At 39.5% G+C, this 25,976-nt stretch overlaps 1 protein-coding gene and 2 long non-coding RNA genes across 3 annotated transcripts; 1 reads left to right on the top strand and 2 right to left on the bottom strand.

The window, feature by feature from the left end:
* The first annotated feature begins 23 nt into the window (after positions 1 to 23).
* On the top strand, positions 24 to 25,742 carry TEX49 (testis expressed 49). The gene is made up of 4 exons (XM_014553233.2): positions 24 to 200; positions 23,328 to 23,450; positions 25,128 to 25,272; positions 25,694 to 25,742. The coding sequence occupies exons 1-4, from the start codon at positions 167 to 169 to the stop codon at positions 25,740 to 25,742; spliced, it is 351 nt and encodes a 116-aa protein (XP_014408719.2). The 5' UTR covers positions 24 to 166.
* LOC116667580 lies at positions 777 to 3,597 on the bottom strand. The gene is made up of 3 exons (XR_004324464.1): positions 3,536 to 3,597; positions 2,019 to 2,185; positions 777 to 1,809 (listed from the first exon to the last, which is right to left on the bottom strand). It is a non-coding gene; the product is annotated as an uncharacterized LOC116667580 (long non-coding RNA).
* Positions 3,604 to 21,935, bottom strand: LOC116667579. Its single transcript, XR_004324463.1, has 3 exons — positions 9,263 to 21,935; positions 8,047 to 8,163; positions 3,604 to 6,330 (listed from the first exon to the last, which is right to left on the bottom strand). It is a non-coding gene; the product is annotated as an uncharacterized LOC116667579 (long non-coding RNA).
* Positions 25,743 to 25,976: the final 234 nt, after the last annotated feature.

Genomic DNA, 25,976 nt, shown 5'->3' on the forward strand with positions numbered 1-25,976 from the left:
TTCTCGTTTGAAAAAAAAAAAAGTCTCCTCTCGCGAGAACTGGGTTGAGCGTTCGCGCCCTGCGCGAGAGGGCGGGGTAACGGCTGTAGCGGCAGGAGACGGCCGCCCACGCGCCGCTCCGCGGTTCCGCGGAGAACTTCGCTTGTGGTGGCGGTGGCGGTATGAAATGGGGGAGATGGAATACTTGAGAGAGAAAGTAGGTGAGACTAAGAACGGAAAAAAGTAATTGGAGACATTTATCTATCATATCATAACCTAAAGCAACTGAAAGGCTCTTACGTTGTTGGTAACGGTATAAATTACCCATTTGAAAAGCTAAAGCCTTGAAAACACTCTTAACGCTTCGCCACGGTGATGCAACCTAAATAAAAGGAAGTTAATATTGATAATTTAGTATTCAGCACAATACTGATTATTAAGTATGATATTTCATTTAATCGGTACAACCCCCAAGAAGTAATATTTTAATCCCTATTTTGCGAACGGGAGAACAAAAACTGCTCCTTCCGTGTGGAAAGTTCCACTGCCGTACTGCGTATGCACAAATTTGTAAGTTCTTGCCCTGTGACAGCATGTGTCCCAGCTCTAACTGGGATGGCTGTTTGATCGTAGGCAAGATACTTAATTTCTCGGTGCCTCTTCTATGACTGTAAATGATTACAGTAGATACGTTTTAGGTTCAGAAGAGGGCTAAATGAAGATTTAGTACGTTAAAAGCATTTATAGTAATACGTGGCACATAGAAAACATTCAGTAGTTTGTATCATAATATTTATTATATTAATATTGAAGTTGAGGGCAAGGACAATACCGTGTTCATTTTTGTATCCCTAGCACATACCTAGTACAGTCCTGGCCCTAGTAGTCAATAAATGTCAACAAATGCTCACAGCTCCCTATGATAAAGAAACTGAGGCTTGGGGAGGTTAGGTAGTTTGTCCTACACTACACCACTTACAAGTGTAGGTTTTAAAATCAAGTCTAATTCTCTTGGTTCTCCCACTCTAGCGACTGTATTCTTGCTTTTCTGGAACACGCAAGTTATCTTGACTAAATTTGGGTAATGTTGAGGCGGGAAGCCCCATAAAAACATGGGCAGGACCCCCCAGCAGGGCCACTACTCTCCTGCTGGCACCATCTGGTTCTCTGGCCCAGAGCCTCTCTCTCACTTTTTGCCTCTGAAATGGCTTACTTACCCCTAAAATTCTATTGGTTCCCTGAGCTCACTTCTGATTGGTTAGTTCCTTCACTCCAGATTGGTTATTAGTCTCACTTCTGATTGGCCCACTTCCCTAACTTCTGATTGGTCCACTTGTAGTACTTCATTTGCATGGAGCTCACTTCTGATTGGTTAGTTCTCTCACTCCTGATTGGTCTATTTCTACAAAGCTTGTTCCTGGTTGGTTAACTTCTGTTATACTTTATTTGCATATGATGTTGCAGAGTGTAAAACTGGCAGCCTATAAAGGCCTGTGTAAACCTACAGACGGGATCCAGTTCTTGGAGCGTTACGTCTTCTGGGTAGGCTGATGTAATAAACCTGAGTTCTCCAACTCTCTGAGTGTTGTTTGGTGTCTCGCCTGGATATAGATTGCTGTCACAACTGAGCTGTAACACATTTTTCTGCAACACATTTTTCTGCAACAATGTTAAAATTCTTTGTCTTTTACAGTAAATATTTTGAGTTTTGTCATTTGTAGTCACTGCTGCTCCCACTCAGATTCTGATTCATTCTCAGAAGTATTTCCTTCCATTCCAGGCCCTCTTCTGCCATTTACTGCCTACAGTTAGCAATAGCTCCATTTTACTCTGGAAAAATGGAGGAAAAAAATTGTAACATTAAAAAAAAATAACATTAAATGTTATAACATTAAAAAAAAGAATGATTTCAAACTTCTTCCATTACAGACTTCCTTCTTTTAATAGAATAAGTGCTTTTTCAGTTATGTTATCTTGAATTTTGCCTTTTAAACAGTCAAAATTATTTCTCCCAGATCCCTCTTGCCTATTTCTCTGACCTGTGTTTGGTTCTCCGCTTAATCCTTTGGACTGATGACTCCATTTTGAATTTGCTGTTCTGGCTGAGTGTACCAGCATTCTAAGAAGAAAGTCTGATATTTGTCAGGCTTCAGCAATGCAACTGCTACCCAATGGCTTGCTACCTTGCCATACAGAAGAGGGAAACCTATGTAAATCACAGAAAGGAAATATTCTTTGACTGAAGATGAAATTATTTGAAAATAGTCAGCAGTGATAACATAATTGCCAAACATGAGTTTTTGAGTCAGGCCTGGTTTCCAATCCCAGCTATTCTTTTTTTTGAGGGGGGGGTGTTGGAGGGTAATTAGGTTTACTTATTTTTTATTTTTTTAACAGAGGTACTGGAGATTGAACCTAGGACCTCATGCATGCCAAGTGCACACTCTACCACTGAGCTATATACCCTCCCAAACTATTCTTTTTTTTAACTATCTTAACCATTTCTAAGTGTACAGTTCATTTGTATCAGCTATATCTACATTGTTATGTAATAGGTATCTACAGCTTTTTCTTTTTGCAGACTGAAACTCTATACCCACTGAACGACTCCCCATTTCTCCTTCCCCCCAGTCCTGACAACTCCCATTCTACTTTCTGTTTCTTTGAGCTTGACTACTTTAGATATTTCATATAAATGGAATCATACAGTATTTGTATTTCTGTGACTGGATTATTTCACTTAGTATAATGTCCTAAAAATTCCCAGTTATTCTTTTAACTAGCTATGTGATCTTAAATGTCATCCTGACAGAACACCATCTGGCACATGGTAGGTGTTCAATACATGCTCATTGTCAAAATAATGGTAGTCTTCAGATACACTGCCCTTAAAGAACAATTGACAAAATCTTAAGCCAGAGGAATTTTCCTCCTTTTTTTTTTTTAATTTAAATAGGACTTTGTTTCCTGTAAATCATATCTATAAGGCTACTCATTCTGGGTACAGGATTATACTATATCATGGTTTGATCTTATTTTGCGTCATGCTTATGAATGTCATATTTCAGTTACATCACACATTATTACCATTTACCATTTTAAAACAATTTCTCCACAAGATTCACATAATCTCCAAATTAAAATACAAAAAGATGATGTGCTGTTCATAACTATCCCAGCTATCATTGATGTGTATATTTACGTACATTTATGGTAAAATTTACTGATATAAAAAATGTGTAGCACACAATTTATAAAAACTAAAATAAACGATTTCCTTTATTGTAAATTTCTTACAGCCAACTGATTCTCACAGAATATATTCATTGAATTTTGCCAGACTCGAATCAAGAACTAACCTATGATGGCATTTGTCAAACAAGTACAGGTGCCTCAGAAATAACTGTAGGTTCAGTTCCAGACTACCACAATAAAGTGAACATTGCAATAAAGTAAGTCACATGAATATCTTGGCTTCCCGGTGCATATAAAAGTTATGTTTACTGTAGTCTATTAAGTATGCAATAGCTTTATATCTAAAAAACAATATACATACCTTAATTAAAAAGTGGTTTGTTACTTAAAAATGCTAACCACCATCTTAGCCTTCAGTGAGTTGTAATCTTTTTGCAATAATCGCCTAGCATCAAAGATCACTGATCACAGATCACTATAACATAATAATAGTGAAAAAGTTAGAAATATTGTGAGAATCTCCAAAATGTGACACAGACACACAAAGTGAACAAATGCTATTGGGAAAATGGCGCCAATACGCTTGCTCAGTGCAGGGTTGTCACAAACGTTCAATTTGTGAAAAACACAATATCTACATAGCACAAGAAAGCAAAGTGCAATAAAATGAGAGATGCCTGCATAGCTTTGACTGCTGGTTGATATTTTCATTTCATTAATAAGATGAAAGCGAAACAATGAGACTTATGTTGGAACTTCACTTGTCAGTGACTTGAGCAACATCTGCTAAATTGCTAATAGTTTTTTAATACTGGAAATATTTCAATTTTTTTGTGCTTTTGACAGTGTAATAGCTACAGATATGATACACTTTTAAACTTAATTTACATTATTAACATTTTCTTAATCACTTTCTTAAGTCTTGACAGTCAACAAAACAAATAAATTAAGGCTTTGTAGTGTTTTCCAGTTACTGTAGTTTAAATTTTCCCATCATGGCCAGTTTCACACCACCAGTGTGACATCAATGATCATGAAATTGGGGAGAGATGAACACACCATCAAATAGTAATTCTCCCGTGCAAATACAATAGACATGTACTTCTGGTTTCCAGTCTGACATGTAAAGAGCTTGGAAGTCATCAGTCCTGTTCTCAAAACAACAAAAAAGCTGAACAAAATGAAAATCAATAACCCTTCTTAGATCCATCAGAGAATTGAGATGACAGGGCAAACCTCTAGCACAAAAACTAGCAAGACAGGCAAAATCAGAACAGGCAGAACAGAGAATCATGGCTTACTAGGAGCAAAAACTACTCCTGGAACCAGCAACTGATAGGAATATTTAAAGAGCAGTTGACTAATTGCTGGAGACTGAATATGAACTAGATAGATTTTTTTAAAACTCCTGTGGGCCCAGCTTAAGGGTTCCCCCACATTTTCATGAGTTTTACCTCTAGGAGCCCCACAGGTCTTACTATGAAGACTGGAGAAAAATTCCCTCTGTTAGCAAGGAGAGGGGGAAAGTAGCCATTTTGAAATGCACCAGAGCATTCAGTTCAAAGCCCTGCCCTCAAGGGAAGCTATTTAACAGAGCCTAACCAATGTGGGAGAAGGAAAATGACCAACTCCAGCTTCCTGTAGCCTTCCTGTTTCATCTAAGGGGGAAAAAAAAGACAAGAAGCATCTGTGATGGTCACAGTCCAGGGACACAGGCTCACTAAAAGACTGAGACTTAGTAGAATTACAGAACACTTCCCCTCCCCCAACACATCAGTAGGGCTGCTATATAATAACCTGTGGTTACAACTGAAAGAACTACAAACTGAAACTCTATTTAAGAAAGTATCTCTAGGGATACCCAGAGACAACAGAGGAGACAAAGACAAGGACATCAGGGGAAATTTTGGCCTCTGACACCCACAACTATAGCAATCAGGAAATAGACTAACTCCCAGCCAGATAAATATAAAACCTTAGTTCATTTTACCCAATATATCATATCTGACTTTCTACAAAAAAATTACAAGGCATGCTAGAAGGCAAAAAATGAAGAGACAAAGCAAGCATTAGAACTGGGAATTTAAAATAACTATGATTAATATGCTAAGGACTCTAATGGAAAAAGTGGACAATACATAAGAATAAATGAAAAACATAAGCAGAGAGATGAAAACTAAGAAAAGGAAAGGCTAGAAGTCAAAAAGACTAACAGAAATGAAGAATGGCTTATCAGTACAATGGAAATGACCAAGGAAAGAATCAATTTGAAGATATGTCAATAGAAACTTCCCAAATGGAAAAGCAAAGAGGAAAAAGAATGAAAACAACAGAACATCTAGATACGTAGATTTAAATAACCTCATAAGCATAGATAATAGTAAAATGTAGTAATTAGGAAGAGATGAGTTTTTAATATTCACTATATTTTAATCTAATTTATTCAATTTTAATTTATTAAGTTTAGACAATCTGTAAATTACCTGTAATAATAATAATAATGGCTTAACAACCAGCTTGCAGAATTCCTGAAAATTTAGCAAGTAGTTCTCAAAAGTCAGTATGAACTTGCTCAGCACACATTGCTTGAAATAACTTAAGGATTCTTTGGAAGTACCATATTCAGATTCAAATACTGTTTGTTAAGGTTCCATTATATGCAGGACACTATACTGAGGAAAATTGCATACAATATTTAATTCTCATAGTTCTATGCAATAGATATCATAACCTCTTTTGTTTCTAATTAAAAAACTGAAGCATGATCAATTCAAAGTCAGACACCTAGAATATGACAAAACTAAGATTTGGGCCCAGATCAGTGTTCTCTGCACACATTGCCTTCTGAAGCTTAGAGTATAAATAGGACTGAGGCAAGAAAAAGAGTAACTGGCATGTGGCTCCTCCATTTTTTTCTGAAGTTATTTAGCCCCACTCCCACTCCAGCTCCTCTGTGACCCATAAATCCTGTGCCTCCTCAGACAAAGGGAGTGTCAGTCATAGTAGTTCTTCAGGACATTACCATGGTTACCAAACAGAGTCCAGTGCTCCAGCCTGTTCATTCCAGAAGAGGACAGGGAGGACGTCAGATGGCCTTCTTCAACTTATATCTACTGGGATATCAAAATTCCATTCGGAACAAGAAGATGGACATAACTGAAGAAACAAGTAAGGGAAATATAGAATAAAGGGTTAGAGGGGCCACTTCTTAGCCATTTCTTTTCCTACCTTGGATTAGAGTTTTATCCCCCAAGATTAACAATTATACTAGTTAAAATTAGAGTAGAGAAAGTATCCATTTAGCCTCCCTCTCCTGTCATTTAATATGCTCATTAGGATACCCAGTTTGTTCAGCTGAATAAATCTATTCTTATTCATTTGCTCATTTAGTCAACATCTATTAAGCACCAACTATGTGTAAGGTTTTATGTTGGTGACCAGGGCTACAAAGATGGATTGGTAAGACCTCTCTCTGCCATAAAGTGGCTGACGACTGGATGAAGATAAGCATGGAAACAAAAATTTGCTGTGTGGTGTACGATTCAGTTAAATGTGGAATGCTGTGGAAACACAAAAGAGAAAGTACCTAACACTATTAGATTTGAAATGAGAATAGGGGACTCCTTTAGAGAAGACTTCACACAGGAAATGCTTCCAGAACTGAGCATTAATGGATGATTGCAGTTGATCAAGTGGATGAGAAGGGAATATAGCACAGACAAAGGAACGGAATTGAGAGGAAGAGCCATATTAAGTGAACTCCAAGAACTTGGGTACAAATAAAGGGTAGAGAAGACAGGTCCTGGGAAGCAGGCCATGGAATCTAGGCAGGTTCTAGATAATTGAGGATACTGTTAGGCATGCTAACCCTTGAACTTTATAAACAGCCATTGAAGGCTTTTTAGTCAGCAGTGAGTAGATATCAGATCTGTATTGTATCTACAATGCTTAGCAGTACCTCATAGTAGAGGTTTAATAAATATATTTGTAAGGTGTGAATGAATGAGTGAATAAGTGATAGGTAAGGGGAGGGGATAACTGGGAAAGTATAAAGCACGAAGTTAAGATTGAGAAGGACTGATCTTGTATAGGCCTCCACTGGGCACTCCCTGTTCTCTTTCTAATTCCATCAAAGAAGCTCTGTTGCACATGTTCAGCTTTCAGGTAAGATTTGTACAAAGAGTCCCACTGGTGGATCCTAGAAATCCCTTAACAGCCCTACACCAGCCCTCCTCTGCTTGTCCCCACCCAGCTGGGTCCCAGCACTGTGCAATGGGGATGCTATTGTCTCCAAATAAGGAGCCCTTCGCCCTCTCTCAGAGAAACACACTTGGCCTAACCTACAAATTTCTCTTGTTCCACTTGGGGTTATTATATATTGCCTTCCTGTTATGACAGTTGAGAATTTAGCTTTCTTATACTACAGCCTGTGCTTCCCCTCTCCCTAGTTTGTATCACCGTTTTAGGTTTGTGGTTAGCAAAATTCTGAGAATGACCCTCAGTGAACCCTCCCCTTATATAATCTCATCCCCTTTGAGTGTGGGTGGAAACTCTGAATATGATGGATAACACTCTGGTGATTGTTACTTTATATGGAAAAAAGGAGATTATCTGAATGGGTCTAATCTAATCACACAGGCCTTTTAAAAGTAGAGTGTCTTTTCCAGCTAGCAGCAACAACAACGAAAAAAAAAAAAAAACGGAATTCAGAGATTGGAAGCATGTGCTGGATTTGACACATCATTGCTGGCTTTGAAGATGGAGTGGGGCTGCATGCCAGGAAATGTGGGTAGCATTTAGGAGTTGAGAGTGTCCCAGCTGACAGCAAGGCATCAGTTCTTTCACCACAAGAAACTGAATTCTGCCAATTACCTGAATGAACCTGAGATTGGATTCTTCTCTAGAGTCTCCAGATAAGACCCCAGCCCAGACACCTTGATTTCAGCCTTGTGAGATAAGCAGAGACTGTCAGACTTCTGACTTATAGAACTGTAAAACAGTAAGTGGATATCATTTTAAGGCACTAAATTTGTGATCATTTGGGATGTAGCAATAGAACTCTAATACAAGTTTCAATTTATAGTCATATCGTCTTACAAGTACATAAAAATTGTTCACTATTAAGTCAAATAATGTCACTATGATAACTTTTCCTTTTTTGTTCAATTTTTTGTTTATTCCTGGAGTTAAGAATTGCCACCATTGTTTTCATTTGTTTGGTTTTCCGTGTAACCACTATTACTTTTTCCCCCAAAGACTTCAACAGCTCTGTCATTAGCCCAATGATATTTTTTCCAGTCACTCAAAACACAACAAATAATCTATCGATTCCTTTTTTCCCAAACTGCCTTTCTCCTTCTCATACTCTCTGCCTTCTCCTACTCTTGGTGCATGACAGCTCTTGTTCTGAAACTTGCTTTTGCTTCTCTCCAAGGTTTTATTCCCTGTTTCTTGGATCCCATGTTTTCTTTCTGGATTTACTCTCCCTTTCTCCTATTCCTTGAATAGTTTTATGAGATTGTGTAGGAGGTATATTTTTGAGTGCAGAATGGTTTATTCTACCCTCACACTTGATTGTCAGTTTTTCTAGATGTGGAATTCTAGGTTGAAAATCATTTTCGGAGAATTTTAAGGAATGCCTTTATTGTCCTCTAACTTCCAGTTGTATTCTTTTGTGCATTTCTCTCCAGAAACTTTTGGTTTTCTTTTTGTTCCCTAATGTTCTGAAATTTCATAATGTTGGAACTTGCTGTAGGTCCTTTTTCACTGACTGTGATAGACATTCCATGAGTCTTTTTTCAATCTGGAAATCAACACTTTTCATTTCTAACAAATTTTCCTTTATTATTTCTTTGTTAATTTATTCTCTATTTTCTCTCTCCTCTCTTTATGGAACTTCCATGTGTCAGCTCTAAAACCTCCTGAACTGATCCACCAACTTACTAATCTTCTCCTATATTTTCTTTGGGTTTTGCAAAGTTTACTCTTTGGAAGATTCCTCAATTTTATCTTCCAACCTTCTGTGTTAATTATCTATGTAACAAATTACCCTAAAACATAGATGCTTAAAACAACAAACATGTATTACCTTATAGTTTCTGTGAATCAGGAATCCAGGAGCAGTTTGGCTGGGGGTTCTGGCTGGGGTTTCTCTCGTGGTTGCAGAGAGGATGTCAGCAGGGGCTGCAGTCATCTGATGGCTGGAGGCCTAGGTTCCTCTCTGGCCATTGACAAGACACCTCAGTTTCTCACCAGATAGGCCTCCCCTTCAGCTGCTTGAGTGTTCTCACATGGCAGCTAACTTTCCTCAGAGCAAAGTGATCAGAGAGAGAGAGAGAAAGGAGGAAGGAAACCACAATGCCTTTTTATGACCTACTCTCAGAAGTGACTGTCACTTCCACCTTATTCTGTTTATTAGGAGAGAATCACTAAATCCAACCCACACTCAAGGGGAGGAGTAATAAGAAAGAAGCTGTGGACATACGGTGGACCCCACACCTTTGTATCACACCATTTTATTTTGCTTACTGTATTTTTAATTTCCAAGGGCCATTTTTAGTCTTCTGGTTTTCCTTTTCCAGATCTTCTCTTTTTTCTTCAGGGGTATTATACTTTATTTGAAATTCTGTTGTTTCCTGCATTAGCTTTTTTCCCTCTGGACCCTTTTTTCCTATGAGTTTATTTTAGTCTGTGTTTTTCTTTCATTGATAGCTGTTGTCAAATACCTGTTGGTCTTTGGCTCTCCCTTATAATTTAAGAGTGAGGAACTAAAAAACTGACTAGAAGCCTAGGGAGGAGTAGTTATCCATTGTGGACTTCACCAGGAGCTTTCCTCTGAATCTCTACATTTTCTCCAGACAAAAACTATAATTTCTTCTCTGGGGACTGGTTATATGCTTGTCTGCTAGCATACTGGGACCAAGACAGGAGTTTGGTCCTGCTTTATATGCCAGCCCACACCGTAAATCCTGTCTAGGAGTGCAGTACCTCCTAGATACAGTCCCTCCAAAGAAGTCTTTCTTTCTTTCCCCAGTTTTATAGATATATAATTGACATATAACATTGCATAAGTTTAAGGTGTGTGATATGTTGATTTGATACACTTACAAAATGATAACCACCATAGCATTAGCTCTGACACCTCCATCATGTCACATAATTACCATTTCTTTTTTTGTGGTAAGAACATTTAAGATCTACTCTCTTAGTACCTTTCAAGTATATTATACAGTATAATTACCTATAATCACCATGCTGTACATTAGATCTCCAGAACTTCATCTTCTAACTGGAAGTTTGTACCTTTTGGCCAACATCTCATTCCTCCCGACCCCAGCCCCAACCACCATTCTATGCTGTTTCTGAGTTCCACTTTTTTAGATTCCACATATAAGTGAGATTATACAGTATTTGTCTTTTTCCATCTGACTTCTCTTGCTTAGCATATTGCCCTCAAGGTTCATCCATGTTGTTGCAAATGGCAGCATTTCCTTCTTTCTCATGACTGAATGATATTCCATTGTATATAATACCACATCTTCTTTATCCGTTCATCCATTGATAGACACTTAGGTGTCCATATCTTGCCTATTGTGAATAATGCTGCAACAAACAGAACAGTGAGGATATCTCTTCAAGATCTTGCTTTCATTGCCTTTGGATATACAGCCAGAAGTGAGATTGCTGGACAGAGAGATATTTTCTTTTCTTGTTGGGGCATGGTAGTTTGCCTGGTTGTGCCACATGCTTTGTGGACAGTTTCAGTGACCACCTTCTTGTTCTCAGACCTATTCTTTACTCCCATCTTCTGTGGTACCTGTTACCTTCTAAGGTTTGAGCCTCTCAAATGAATTAGCTCAATTCTAGATGTATCCTCCACTGCAGAAACTTAAGTTAAAAATTTTTCCTATTCTGATAAATTAGTTACCAACCCTCTATCCACTTTCCATTTTTGAGAAGATATTTCCACTGAAATATGTCATCTTACTATTATATCCTTGCTCTCTCTCTTTACCCTTAAAGGTTAATGCCATTATTATTTTTATGTCATTTTAGCACATTTAGGAGGGAAAGGAAATAACGTTATATGGTCAATTAATCATTTTTAAAACTTGGTGATGTAATTTCAAAATTATAGAAAAGTTAAGACTGGTACAAAGAAATTCCCTATGTCTTTATCCAAATTAGCCAGTTGTTAATATCTGGCCACATTTGCTTGCTCTCTCCCCATGTATTTATGTATATCATTTATATATTTATATATCTCTATATATGTAGATACGTATTTTTCCTCAGCTATGAAAATAAGTTGTTCCTATTATATCCTTTACCCCTAAATATTTTAGTTTGTTTTTCCTAAGAATAAGAACATTTTTTAAGATAATAACCCACAGTATAGGTATCAAACAGCAATTTTAACACTTATACAATACTATTACCTAATTATCTATAGTCTGTATTCCAATTTTGCCAATTGTCCTATTAATGTCCTTTAGAACAAATTTTTTCCTTCTGGAATACAATGAAGTATCATTTAGTTGGCATGCCTCTTAGTTTTCTTTAATCTGGAACAATTCCTCTCCTCCTTTGTTTCATGACATTGACTTTTTTTAACAGTACAGGCACAACATTTTATAGAATTTTCCTTAATTTGGGTTTGTCTGATGTTTCTCATGATTAGATTAGGTTTAAATGTTTTGGGGAGGAATAAGCAACATTATGTCTTCAGTATGTCACACCAGATGACTTGTGATGTCATTTTGTCCCATTATTGGTGATGTTAAGTTTGACCATTTGAATAAGGTGGTGTTTGCCAGTTTTCTTCACTGTCAAATTACTATTTTTGTTTTGTAATTAGTAATAATTTCCAGGAATATATTTGGAAAAAATGTAAATACCCTATTCCTCATCAGACTTTCACTTACTAGTTTTAGCATCTACTAATGGTTCAGTTATTTCTATGATTGTTGCAAAATGGTAATCTTCTAACTCACATCCATTTTAACTCAAAGTGTAACTTTTAAAGTTTTATTTTTTCCAAAACAGTCAACTTAGTTTTTATACAAACCACTGCTTTTTTTAAAAACACATATTCCATTAGTTTAAATAATATTTCATTAAATTGCAAAATTGCAATCACAAGTAAAATTGGCATGAATTGTTTGGAGAAAAAAACCCCAGGTGACTCTCGGTATGCATATAATTTAATTTGTGGGAGCAGAAGTATGCAGGTATGCTAGAGAATAGCTCTTGGCTGCAACTGGAGTGTTGCAAGCATCTTTTAATATGTTTTTCAGAGAAAATGGAGAACATTAATTAATCTAGCAAGCTTTTCAAGGGAGCTTCTTTAGAAGAGCCTCTACTATGTATAACATTAAGCTATTTACATTTAATAGTCTAAAATAAATCAAGAAAATAGAGCATCTTAAAGAATTACTGATAAAAACTTAGGTAACCTTGTCCTGGACAAAGTTGGAGATTCCTGAATGTTTACTAAATTTAGTATGTAGTTAGGATGCAGGGGAGGAATAAAGGTGGGATCCCTTTCCAGACACAGTTTAGATGGTTAGAATTCCTTGTAGTGAAATATCACCCAAATGAAACTAACTTAATATTGTTTGTCAAGTATTAAAAAAAAAAAAAGAAAGAAATATCACCCAAAGATAATGGTTCCTGGCAGAAATTGACAAGATATCCTAAAATTCATATGGAAATGCATGGGACCCAAAATAACCAAAGCAATCTTTGAAGAATAACAATGTTGGAGGACATACTTCCCAATTTCAAATCTTCTACAAATCTACAAAGCAAGACAATGTGATACTGGCATAAGGATTGCCATATAGATCAGCGGAATAGAACTGAGAGTCCAGAAATAAACTTTTACATTTATGGTCAATTGATTTTCAACAGGCGTGCCAAGACAATTCAGTGGGAAAGAAAGAACAGTCTTTTCAACAAATGGTACTACAAAAACTGGATATATTCACATGTGAAAGTATGAAATTGAACCCCACAACACACCATATACAAAAATTAACTCAAAATGGATCATAGACATAAATGTAAGAGCTAAAACTTTACAACTCTTAGGAGAAAAATCTTCATAACCTTAGACCAGACAATGGCAATGGTTTCTAAGAAATGACACCAGAATTATAAGTGACAGAATGAAAGATAGATAAATTGAATTTCATCAAAATTTAAAAGCTTTGTGCTTCAAAGGACATCATCAAGAAAGCAAAAAGATTTTTCTTTTTTGCTAAATGTTTGGATTACAAGACAGATTTAAAATAAGTAAGTATAAACCCTTATTAAATCAATAATCACAAGAGAAAAATGAAAGTTGTTAAACAATTGCATGGAAAAAAGCCTATGGGGTCAGACAATTTTGAAAAGAGGGAGGAATAAAGGTGAGATCCCTTTCCAGTTTAGATGCTTAGAATTCCCTGTAGTGAAATATCACCCAAATGAAACTAACATAATATTGTAAGTCAATTAATATTGTATGTCAAAATTTTAAGACACAGATAACTCCATTCTAACAAGCAAACACAATGAAAATAATTAACTTTACAATAATAATACAAAACTGATAACATAAAACATCATACAGAATATAGTACAAAAGGAATTCATTGACCAGTAAATGGACAAATCTCACTAACAGGTCAAATTCAAGAATATATTAAAGACAATCATCCGTTATCAAGTAGGATTTATTCCAGAAATACAATGATGATTTAATATTAAGGAACAGATTAAAATGACACATCACACCTATATGTCAAAAAGATGTATACAACTATCTCAATAGAAGTTAAATTTGATATTTTTAGAAAATGCTTTGTAAATTAACAATAAAAGGATATTCATTAGCATAAAGAATCCCACCTCATATCACACACAAAAATTCTAGCTGGATTAAAAAGCTAAATACATAAAACAAAACTATAGAAATATTAGAGGAAAACAGTATTTTTACAATCCTAGGGTGGTTCTGGAAAACCTTTCTCATAGGACATAAGGGCCAGAAGCCTAAAAGAAAAATGATAATTTTTCCTAAATAAAAAATTATAAATTGAGTATCAAAAGACATAATAAAGTTAAAAGGCAAGAAAAAACTGAGAAAATATTTGCCATATATAGATGTGTGTCTTATAAATACACACATACATGCATATATTTGTATTTATAATTCATATATATAATAATATTCATAATACATAGAAAGTTCCCAGGTAAGGCACCAATCCAGACTCCCCTTCTCATCCAACATCAGATATTTATTTACTGGGAACTAATTGTACCAGGCACTATGTTAGGCACTGGGAATACAACAGCGACTAACACAGACAATAAACAAGTTGATAAATAAACAAGATATTCACAGATTACAACAAGTGCTGGGAAGGAAATAAGGGTGGGAGAGTTGGTGCAATAGATCAGAAGTTATAAACTGCAGGCCAGAGGGCCAGACTCAGCCTACAGAGTGCTATCTTAAAAATTTGGACCAACATTTAAAAATCAGGAGACTTCATGTAAAACCCACATTTCTGATTTCTCTTTAAAAAATTAGAACTGGCTACACTGGCCTAAATCCCTACATGACCACAAACAGCCAGAGCAAAGTACAGCTGCCCCTTTAGATGGGACAGATTTCTTACTCAGTTTGTTTTACTCGTAAACATTATCTGCCTGGCTCTTACACGCAACTGAGTTTGCAGATCTCATGATGGAGAGTAGCTCAAAGAGGCCCACTTTAGACAGTAATCAAGGAGGTAATGTTTGAGCAACACTGTGAAGAATGAGAATGAGCCAGCCATGTGTAGAGCTGAGGAGAGAGCTTTGTCCTCCTAAGAGCAAACTTCAAAATCTAAAAGCAGTTCAAGGCCAAAACTGGAGCAAAGCACCTCCAACTCCCACATTGATCAGACTGCTTTCACTGCATCCCAGCTTGAAATCTCCGATTTCTGACAAGCCATTTTAATTGTGCACACCCTGAAATATCTATGCATTCTGCCCACCATCCATGAGTTTATAATAAAATAAATCTTAAACAATATTTCTGGTATAACTACCTTTTCCACAAAGACATTCAGGAAACTTGGCTACCCTCTGCCAAGTTTGGCTCCAACCATGTCATTCAGACTTCCACATGAAAATTCCACTTAACAGTTATTATATTCTATTCCTAGTATTCCCTAGAAGCCAGTTGAGCTGCCCCAGAGCTGAAGGCTGGGCCAGCATGGCCAAGCCCTGGGGCCCATAGGCTGACTCTGGAAGCAAAATACAAGGCTATGAAATTCCAGGAAGTTGGAGTGTTGAGCTCCAGAGAAACCTGTCAAGACAGAGGTACGTGTATTTGGCTCTCCTCCTAGGACATTTAGTCTTCCTAGAATGATCAGTACCATAACCACAAATTTAAGTGAGCACTTGGGACTTCCTGACAATCCTATGATAGTCTCCTAGCCACTCCCCCACTCCTCAAGACAACTATTTCACATCCTCTCTCTCCTCAAACCTCTAAAATCCCTTCTCCCATCCTCACTCTGAGCTGATAATTTTCTTGCTCCTCATTTAACTAAGAAAATAGAAGCAGTCAAAAGAGACTTTCCATCATCACATCTAATATTCCACGGCATCTATACTTTCCCTCTGGTACAAATGAATGAACTGATTCCATTTGTGTACTGAATCTCATTCCCTCTCACCTGAAAGATTTTGCTCCTGAGATTATCCCTACTCCTTCAGGTTTTTTCCCCCCTCTTCACAGATCATTTCTGTAAGTATATAGAAGTGCTGTGATCTCTGCCATCTGGAAAAAAGAAAAAGAAAAAGAAAAAGAACCCTCTCTTGACCACATGGTGCCCTTAAGCTATCGTCACCATTTCTTTCTCCACCATCCTCTCCCCTTCTCAGCCCTGATTATACCAAACTCCTGGAAAAAGTGGTTTCTACTCATTGACAAGAGAAAAAAAAAACAACCATGCTGATTGGCCTTACTTTAAATTCATGATCACTAAACTCCAGTGGGCCTTTGTGGCGGCCCAGAAGTCAGGCTCCATCTTGTTCTGTGCATTCTCTCACTCTCCTGGAGGCCTCCTCATACCTCCTCTTTCCTCAGACCTCCAACACGTCCTGTCCTATCCTCACTCTCAGATGACTTGCCTTCTATGTCACAGTGAAAACAGAAGAAATTGGAACATAATTCTATAACCTCTCACAAACCGTATCTATCCACCTACCTGCGCCTGTGTCCATGTGTATCGCCCTATAATGAATCAATGGTCTACGCGCTTACTCATACCAACCCCTCCACTTGTGCGTCAGATCTCATCTTTTTGCCTGTTCAAGGACACTACTGCAATATTCTTCACACTGCATTGCATCAATTTTTCCATCTCTGACCATTCCAATCTGCATACATACATGCTATAATTTCTTCCATCTTAAAGCTCTACATTTCCTATTTCCCTGCCCACTCCCCTCCCTCCTCACCATAGAGAAAAATTTCTCAAAAGACTTGTCTGGTCTTGATGTCTTCAAATATCCTGCCAGTCTCTCTTGAACCCACACCAATTAGGCTCTTGCCCCCACAGCTCCACTAGATAGTTACCAATGCTCATATCCATAGTGATGTTGCTAAATTAAATGGTAAGCTCTTAGCATTCATCTTATTTAACGTATCAACAGGAAAGTGCAGCTCAGCATGGTTCTGAATCCCAGTGCTGCTGAGGTTGCTTGCAATATAAGGTCAGCTGGCAGAGGCTTGGACCTGTGGACCACCATGAGGGGGAACTTGCCTCATACCTTTCTGTTACCTCAGAACTGGTTGGGTAACGTATGTATGGATAAAATATAGCATACTGTTTGGCTCCTAGCAAGCCGACAACCATCTACCTTGCTTACCCCCGTCTTTCTATTCCCAGTTTCTACATCCATTAATTCAAGGAACACACAGTTCCTGACTCTATGCTCATCCTTAGTTCCACAACCCAAATGATCTTGCAGGACTCTTTGATTTGTAATCCACACTTGTCTTCAGAATGATTTTCTGAACCTTGCTCTCTTTCTGGCTGATCTCACGCTGTTAATACATTCACTCTAGGGTCTTGACCCTTTTCTGTCCACCCATAATAGCACTTCAACCTGTTCTCCTTGCTCAGATCAGCCACACTCTTACCTGGCCTTTCAGTGAAGGCTTTAACAGCAACCATAAAAATGAACCTATTAATATTAACACTTTTCATTCTTAACACATACTCTAGTGATATTTTTAAGTCACTCACAATTTTTCTTTGAAGAAAGACTGTTTTTTTCTGCTAGAAGATGTGAAGGCCCACACAAGCTTTCCTTATTACAGTCACAATGAAAACGCTCAGAGGTGAGTCAACATAGGTAACTAAATACTCTGCCAGTCTCTGCCTCCTTTATTTTCCTCCTGATAAAGAACCAAAATAGAAAGACCAAAGAGGAAACCAGGGTGTGGAGAGCATACTTTGGTCTCTCCTCAACTTCAGAAACTCAGTCTTATCAGGTATTCAAAATTGTTCAGATTCGGGGAGCTAACTCACACTAAGCAGATTCAGCGTGCCTCAGTTTCCTCAACTGTAAATGAACACAATAAGCCTTCCTTATAGATCCAATATAGAGATTAAAGATAATATTTGTAATATACCTAAGATCTAGCACATAAAACTATAAAAGAGATGACTGGAAGTTATAAACCATAATGAGTAAGTTACTATTTCCATATGGAATATATACCTTTCCTCTGACTGGAATATCTTGGTCCACTACTCAAGACATGTTTGCCAGGATGCAGTACCTGGAAAGCAATATTTTTAACCACAAGTTTCCTTGAGAAGCAAAAAAAAAATGCCAGCTGGCTTCAAAGAAGTCTTCATTCAGGCCCTGAAAGCCTGGTCAATTGCAGCTGCCCACAGAAGAGCATCCCTGACCAGTGACCAGAACCCCCATGTCTACCAATCAGCACTCCTGCCCCACCCAAGACTCACGTTTCCTGATCCTAATACTACAGTTGCTGCTACAGGTTCAGCCCAGCTTCCGGAGTTCATTCACCTTGGGTGCTAAGCTTCCTCTTCTCTGTCCTTCCCAGGGGAACATGGCCATATATCTGTCTTTTCCTTTGCTGAATCTGTCTCACCCCTTGCTTTGAACCCTGTTCTCTCATCTACTCTCTCTATATAAACATATATATTTTTTCCTATTGAAGTATAGTCAGTTTACAATGTGTCAATTTCTGGTGTACAGCATAATGCCTGTCATACATGAACATACATGTATTTGTTTCCATACTCTTTTTCACCATAAGTTACTACGAGACCATCTACTGTTAACTTCATACCCGGACACTCCTCTTGGTCCAGGGGTGTCTTAGAATTTTAGAAAAATTCTCCCTATCTGGCCCTTTGCTGAGATAACTCCCTTGCCTTGTCATATGAAAGCCCTAGGTCAAGCTAGACATCCTCCTAACACAAATCTACACTCCACATTGCCCACTGGGAAGTCTCAGCGGCAAATGGATGGGAGTGGGTATAGAGTGATCATGCTTGTTCTTGACTTGAAACAAATGACCTCTCCCTGCCAGACTCTCTGGTGACTGCCCTCCAGCCACAGACACAATGACCTCCAAGCTCCGCACATCCAAAGGACCTCACTTCATCTTCCTCCACTGCCTCCTTTATCGTTCCTCTTCCCCAGGAAATTCACTAACGAGTCCTCAGAGTTGCTCTTACTTTCAAACGAATCTCTTCAAAGAAAAGGTAAATCTCAAATCTTTGGTAAAAGCTGAGCACGCTGACTGGAATGTTCTCTGCTCAATCTCTTATTTCTCCTGACCTCCTCTAGCTGCCTGTTTGGTCACTGCCTGTTAGGAGACAGCTAGAGATGCCATTCTTAGACTCCAGTAGAGGGCACTGTAGTTCTGGCTTTTCAAACAGGAGCACGAATGGCACAGTTCAGCCAAGAGCGAACTGGCCAAAGCCGCTGAGCCCCTCTGCCTTTCTAAATGGATAAATCTACTGAAGTTACAGGCATGTCTTTTGGAAACACCCATACGTCTCGTAGCTGCTACAGACCATCATCCCCATCCACCTGAAACTGGAGGGAAGAAGGTATTCAAGCTCCTCATAGCCACAGTCTGCCAACGCCCAGGGAGAGGGCACCTCCAAGGTGGCTGACTGTGTCTGTCCTACAGCAGAGGTCCCACTTTTTCCACAGGGGCTTGGCTTTTCCCCACTGGCTTTCCCCACTGGGACTGGTCCAATCCACTGCAGAGTGGCCCACCAGGTTCCAGTTCTCTCTGCTCCCCCGATGCTTGACATAGGAAATACTATTCCACGTTTCAAGTGGAGCTCAGGGAGGCAGGTAATATCATCATGTCCCCCTCCCAACTCAAGGCTTCTCCAGAGTGAGCAGACACCCTTGACGGGGTCCCCATTGACCTGTACACGGCGGAGCCCTCAAAGAGGCTAGTTCTATCAGTTCATGGTTTTCCTTAGTCCTTGCTCTTTCTGGAAAGCCCTGATTAGACAACTTCAAGAGCTTGTTTAGTGTCGTGGTTAAGAGCATGGGCTCAGGAGCCAAACTGCTTAGGTTAAACTCATGTCTCTGCCATATGCTAGTTCATGTGAACTTGGCTGGACAAATTACTAAACTTCTCTGGGCTTCTGTTTCTCCATTTAAAAAATAAGATGATAAGAGTACCTACCTTTTATAGTTGTGCTGAACACATTCACTGACACGTTAGCTCTTCTTACTGTTGCTATCTCTGGAAGATCCATGTCATGCATTTCACATCAGCAGTCTGCAACCAGCACTACGCCTCTCTGTTATCTTGTGCCCTGTCTACTTCCCCTGTGTTCAGAATGCTGAACAAGTGACCACTTTGAGGAAGATATTTTTGGACACAGAGGCAAAGGAACTGCCCCTATACGTAAAATGTGCCCTGGAGATTGGGTCTGGTTCCCATGCTCCTTTCCACTTCCTCCCAAATCACTGACAATTTCCTTAAATCAGGGAAAACGGTAAGAGCAAGGTAGCCTTCCAAACATACTTTAGCCAATTCCAATCTACGTTAATGCTCCAGCCAACTTCAAGGGATTAATGCCCCGCATCTGATATGACCTCTTAGGCAGGAGTCATATCTTACATATAATATCACATTGTCTCTCAAACTAATCTTGCATGAATCTCCAGTCAGGGTGGTATTACTCTGCATGCAGCGACACCAACTTTAAGACAACTGCAAGCAATGTCTGTTAGATATTATCACCACTATGTACTAACACTCTGGAACAGACAGGCAAATACCCTGACCTGAAAGTCAGAATTCTGGGAGCCACTGAGGTAGACCCATCCTAAAAATTCTTCAACCTGAAAACATCATGGCAAAGCAGCCCCAGTTCCAACTAACAGAGGCAATGGGCAAAGTAGTGGAAAACTAAGCTTTTGCGACCACCCCAGTGGCCCTGGGAAGCCTGTAATACTGAGAAATCTGCAACATTAATTTGGATAAGTGGAAGACCCATGCAAGTACTTTATATTACCCCAGATGTCCTTCATGGTCCATTCAAGGCATTAAATGTGGTCTTACGGTAACTCCTAACTTATGGCCCAGTTCTAGAAAAAGCCGTCAGGGCCCTTCATGTCTGTTTACCACAAAAAACCGTATGGAGCATCGTATTAATTGGGCGGATGAAGAACCTCTGTTATACCATCTACCAACAAAATGATGGATTCATCTACCTTGCCGCAGTGGAGTTTGCTTATAAAGAGTTCATTGCATCCCTTCCAAAGGTGGCTTCCAAAAACTGGCAGCTTGGGGAAGCCACAAGTTACCAAAAATATCTTCCAGCTTGCCAAAAACTGATCAGAGGAATATGCCAACTGGTGCTTGACTCAAGAGGAAGACTTCCAAGTGGGTGACATTGTTCAGCACACCTCTAAGCACCCAATAACCCAAGCTGGGAGGCTGGGAGCCTACTACTCCAAAAGGGAGGTAATAGACAGCATCACCTGCTGTACCCTTAAGAACAATCAATCTGAGGCCTCAGGACCAGGTAGAGTTCCCACTGTCACCTGCACCCAGACCAACATTACTTGCAGTCCAGGTCCCACTGCCCACTAGGAACACGCTCTTTGTCTTTCCCCTCAGTCCACATTTACTTGGCCATGGACGCTCTGCCACCCTCACCTAGCCCAAAGTCAAATGACCAAACTCAAATGACACTGCTTCTAGGGACTGGCCCCTTATTGCTATAACCTGCGATGAAGTACAAATCCAACCCCTGGTTTGGCCCAGGCTTCCCCCCTCCAAGTCCTCAACTGTGGATGGAAGGGATTCACATAGTGCCCCACTCTGGTGGTGTGATTATCTCAGACAGAGAATGTTAAAGGAGATTTCCACTGGAGTACAAAAGGGATGGGGGAGGGACAGAGACGATGAATGTGTGGGGCCAAGCCAGGATGAAGGAGAAAAGCAGGAGCTGGGAAAGAGCTTCAGAACAGAGGGGCATCCCCACCATCCACCAGAGGTGAGCCCCACAATCTCAACAACTTCCAGAGAGCATGGCAAACTTTGATCCAGTTCCTGTCAAGCTCAGGACTCTGAGATGCAAGCCAAATCGAGCCTATTTAAGCAGAACATGAATTTATTGAAAGAATATTGGTGGGATTACATCAAACTGAAAAGCTTCTGCGCAACAAAGGTAATCAACAAAATGAAAAGGCAGCCTACAGCATGGGAGAAAATATTTGCGAGCCATATATTTGATAAAGGGTTAATATCCAAAATATATAAGGAATTCCTATACCTCAGTAGCAAAAAAAAAAAAAAAAATCTAATTAAAAAATGGGCAGAGGATCTGAAGAGACATTTCTCCAGTGAAGAAACACAAATGCCCAACAGGTACATGAAGAGATGCTCAATATTACTAATCATCAGGGAAATGCAAATTAAAACCATCATGAGATATCACCTCTTATCTGCTAAAGTGGCTCTTATCAAAAAAAAAAAAGATAATAAGCACTGGCAAGGAGAAAAGGGAACCCACGTGCACTGCCGGTAATGTAAATGTATACAGCCACTATAGAAAACAGTATAGAGATTTCTCAAAAAATTAAAATAGAACTACCATGTGATCCAGCAATCCCACTTCTGGATATATACCCAAAGGAATTGAAATCATGATCTCAGAGACATCTGCACTCTAATATTCATTACAGCATTACTCACAGTAGCCAAGACACAGAAGCAATACAAATGTCTATCCACACGTGAATAGATTTTTTAAATGTATATACCTGGTCGGGCATAGACACTGCTGCACTCAGTGCTGTGGTGGGCACTGCTGGCACCAAGGACACTGGGCCCTGGAAACTGCTGCTAGAAACACGATGCAGCTTCACTGCCCCAACTTCCATCAACAGAAGAAGACTTGACATGATCCCTGCTTCTTTGCAACTTCATCTGTGATTAAAATCGGAAGATGTGTTGGTTGGCCTAGCCAAAAACTCTTTGCCCTTGTCCTGGCTACAAGAGAGCCTGGGGATCTTAACCTGCCCTACTCTATAGCCTTGCCAGCCCCAGGCCCTGTCCCTCTCCACTTAACCCAGCACTAGTCAGGCTCTAAATCAATAGCAAACTGAGACCTCTCTAAACTTCTAACACACTTGATATGTCGCTGCCTGAAATGCTCTTCCTGACACTTCTATGTCCCACGAATTCCTTCTTATCCTCCAAGATTTAGCTTAAACATAATTTCCCCTATTAAAGCAACTGAAGCTCTGCAAGTATGCCAACCCCAGGAAAGGCATCTCCACCCAGATAAGGGGCCTTTTTCACCTGCACTAACCAGAAGTATTTGTCAATATCCTGATTCCAGCAGGTCACTCAAAACCCAGGAGCCAGGGAGAAGCAAGAGAGCAGAGAGGGAGGTCTTGTGATCACTGGCTTCTTCCTCCCTCTCCTCTGTCACAGGCATTTTGATTTGGCTCCTGAGATCCCGAGAATCTGATGTGAGTGTCTTGGAGAGATGCCTGCCATGACCTGGTTGGCATGGAGTCTACAGACTCAGAAAGTCAACCCCATTTGCTAAGTACTCAGAGGAAGTCTGCTCTCATTTCAGACCAGAAGGAATCAGTGCCCACGAGGCTTCCCCCTATTATCTCAGAAGATGGGAATTATTCTGTGCACCAGAATAGCCACACAAGGTACCACGAAGCTGTACGGAAGGTGTCGTTAAAGACATGTAAGTATGTTGAATTAGGCACCATGCTATGGGGCAGAAAAGATGTGTCTGAGTTCCCAGAGAATGGTGGGATGTGGTGGGGCATGGTTTTGGGGGCAGGGGGAAAAGCCAAGAAGAGACTGAGAGAAAGGAGACTTGAATAGTAGGGTAGGTAAGATAAAATATCTGAATCAGACTTAGAAACAGAAGATCCAGGGGTGAGTCCTAGTTCTGCCTCTTTTAAGTGTCTCACCTTGGGTGGTAGTCACTTACCCTTTATTAAACTGCTTCCTCATTCATTTAAAAAAAAAAAAAAAACAGAAAATGCCTACTCCACCAATCTTACAGAATTGTAAGGATCAAAGTTTTGGAATTTGAACTGAGTTTAAACTCCAAACAAGTTGTGTGACCTTGGGCAAATTCCTTTCACCACTTAACCTCTCTGAACCAAATGAAAACTGCAATAATACTCTAGCATTGCTGTTAAAGTTAGAGAAAACATACATTTTAAAAAGCATTTAGGACAGCCTACTGATAAGGCAAATACTTGTAGGACTCTCCAGGGAATTATGCTATGTGAAGAAAGCCAGTCCCCAAAAGATCATATACTGTATGATGCCATTTACATAACATTCTTAAGATGACAAAATTATAGAAATGAAGAGCACGTTGTTGATTACCAAGGGGTAGAGGGAGGGGTATGTGACTATAAAAGGGCAACTCTAGGATCCTATGGTGATAAACCGACAAAACCTTATCAACATGTGAATACCCTGGTTGTGATATGGTACTATAGTTTTGCAAGATATTACCATGGTCGGGGCTGGGGGGACGTGGGTAAAGGGTACACAGGATCTCTGTGTATCGTTTCTTACAACTATATATGAACGTGTAATTATCTCAAAATTCAAGTTTAATTAAAAAAAACTAAAATACTTTCAGAAATTTAAAAAGATAGGCGTGAAGAGTAGCTGTTATTTCTAACAGCAAAACTTTTTTTTAAAAGCTTATTATCAATTAATAGGAAAACAGCCAAGTCAAAAATGTAACATCTATTCAATGGTGTATCAGGGATTTTTAAAAAATAATGATTATAAAGACTATATAGACAGAATATTAGGCCATAATTCTAAGTTTTAAAAATATACAAATTTTATACACTGATATATTTAGATTTATCCAAATAAATAGAGTGAAAATACAAAAAAAACTAGGTAAGTCAAGTGATATTATTTCAAAATTTTAAAAACACCTAAAACAACATTTAGAACATAACAGGTACTTGATAAATGGTATATATTAGCAATATGTAAAGATATCAAGGTAGTATCATTGCTAAATTTCAAAGAATTACTTGGAATGAACAAAGGGAAAAAAAAAAGGAACCAGCAGACCCATCTTGCACATTTTCCAAGTGGGCTGACCAATTATTTTTCCACCACCTTAGCACTTGGGGAAAGCTCTCTTGGAGATGGGCTTACAGTGGAAGCAGGAAGAGCAAAGACTGATTCAACTGACCACGAAGGGTGTGAGAGGCTGGAATCCGGAAGTGAAGCTGGGTGTGATGACCAAATTTCCAGGACTTCTCAGCACCTGGTCAGGCCAAGTTGCTAGGCTGGGCTCGTGATGCCCTGAGGCACAAAAGGTAGCAGAGAACTCTAAGAAATTGGATAACCTGCCCTTCTCCCAACCATTCAGTCCCCAACCAGGTCTTCAGAGTCCCTCTGACTGATGCTCAGAACTTCAGCTTCTGGTGGTCCCACAGTCCAGGAGTGCACCCAGAGGAAGCCATGACGTGGATCCGGAGCCCCCGCCACTGCCTCATTAAAAGCCCAATGACCAGGTTAGGCCGGGAGGGGTGAGGGTGGGGAGATATCCCTCCCTTAAATCCTTGGAGACCGTTTTATTTCTATCCAGAGTTGGGAATTAGACAGAGGTGTCGGTCTTACCAGGGAAAACTGGCCCCAGAATCTGGGCAGTGTTGGCATAAAAAGGAGCTAAAGACTTGCCTGTGTCTTTGCTTTTCACCTCATGGATATGTCTTCTGAACAAACACAAGTATCTGCTCCCTTCTTGTGAGAGGCTTCCCTCCATCGCCACCTCCCCATCCCTCTAACCACCACCCACTGGCAGGAGCCTGCCTTCCTCACTACCCCTGCCCATCCTGCCCTGAGGCAGTCTTGGGAGCTAGGTTTAAGGACACCACTCCTTCCCCCAACCCCCAGCCTAACCTGGCTGAATCTGAGACCCCATCTCTTTTCCAGGTTTATGGATCACTCCATTCTCAACGACAGAAACTTCAGTCCGTATTGAGCAGGATGTTTGCAGGAGGACAAGATAGACTGTGGATAGAGGGCAAAGAAGGGGAAAGAGGGAGGTGCCCTGGTTTGGACAGCTGACTACTGGGAGGAGGGGATGGAGAAAGCAGAATAAACAGAGTGGATTAAAAGTCACTTCTGTGCACTGGAAGTAAGGGGGAGGGAAATTATTCCAATACCCAAATTTTTGTGAGATCAGGATTGTGAGAGATTCCTAAAGGAGCTAGAA

Source organism: Camelus ferus, chromosome 12 (assembly GCF_009834535.1).
Source record: "Camelus ferus isolate YT-003-E chromosome 12, BCGSAC_Cfer_1.0, whole genome shotgun sequence".
Classification (NCBI taxonomy): domain Eukaryota; kingdom Metazoa; phylum Chordata; class Mammalia; order Artiodactyla; family Camelidae; genus Camelus; species Camelus ferus.

Bases quoted from the DNA above. Each gene is read 5' to 3' on its own strand.
- TEX49 (XM_014553233.2), top strand. From the start codon at position 167: ATGGGGGAGATGGAATACTTGAGAGAGAAAGTAG. The intron at 201-23,327 runs GTGAGACTAAGA...CTCTCATTTCAG, and splicing joins ATACTTGAGAGAGAAAGTAG to ACCAGAAGGAATCAGTGCCC. The intron at 25,273-25,693 runs GTTAGGCCGGGA...TCTCTTTTCCAG, and splicing joins ATTAAAAGCCCAATGACCAG to GTTTATGGATCACTCCATTC.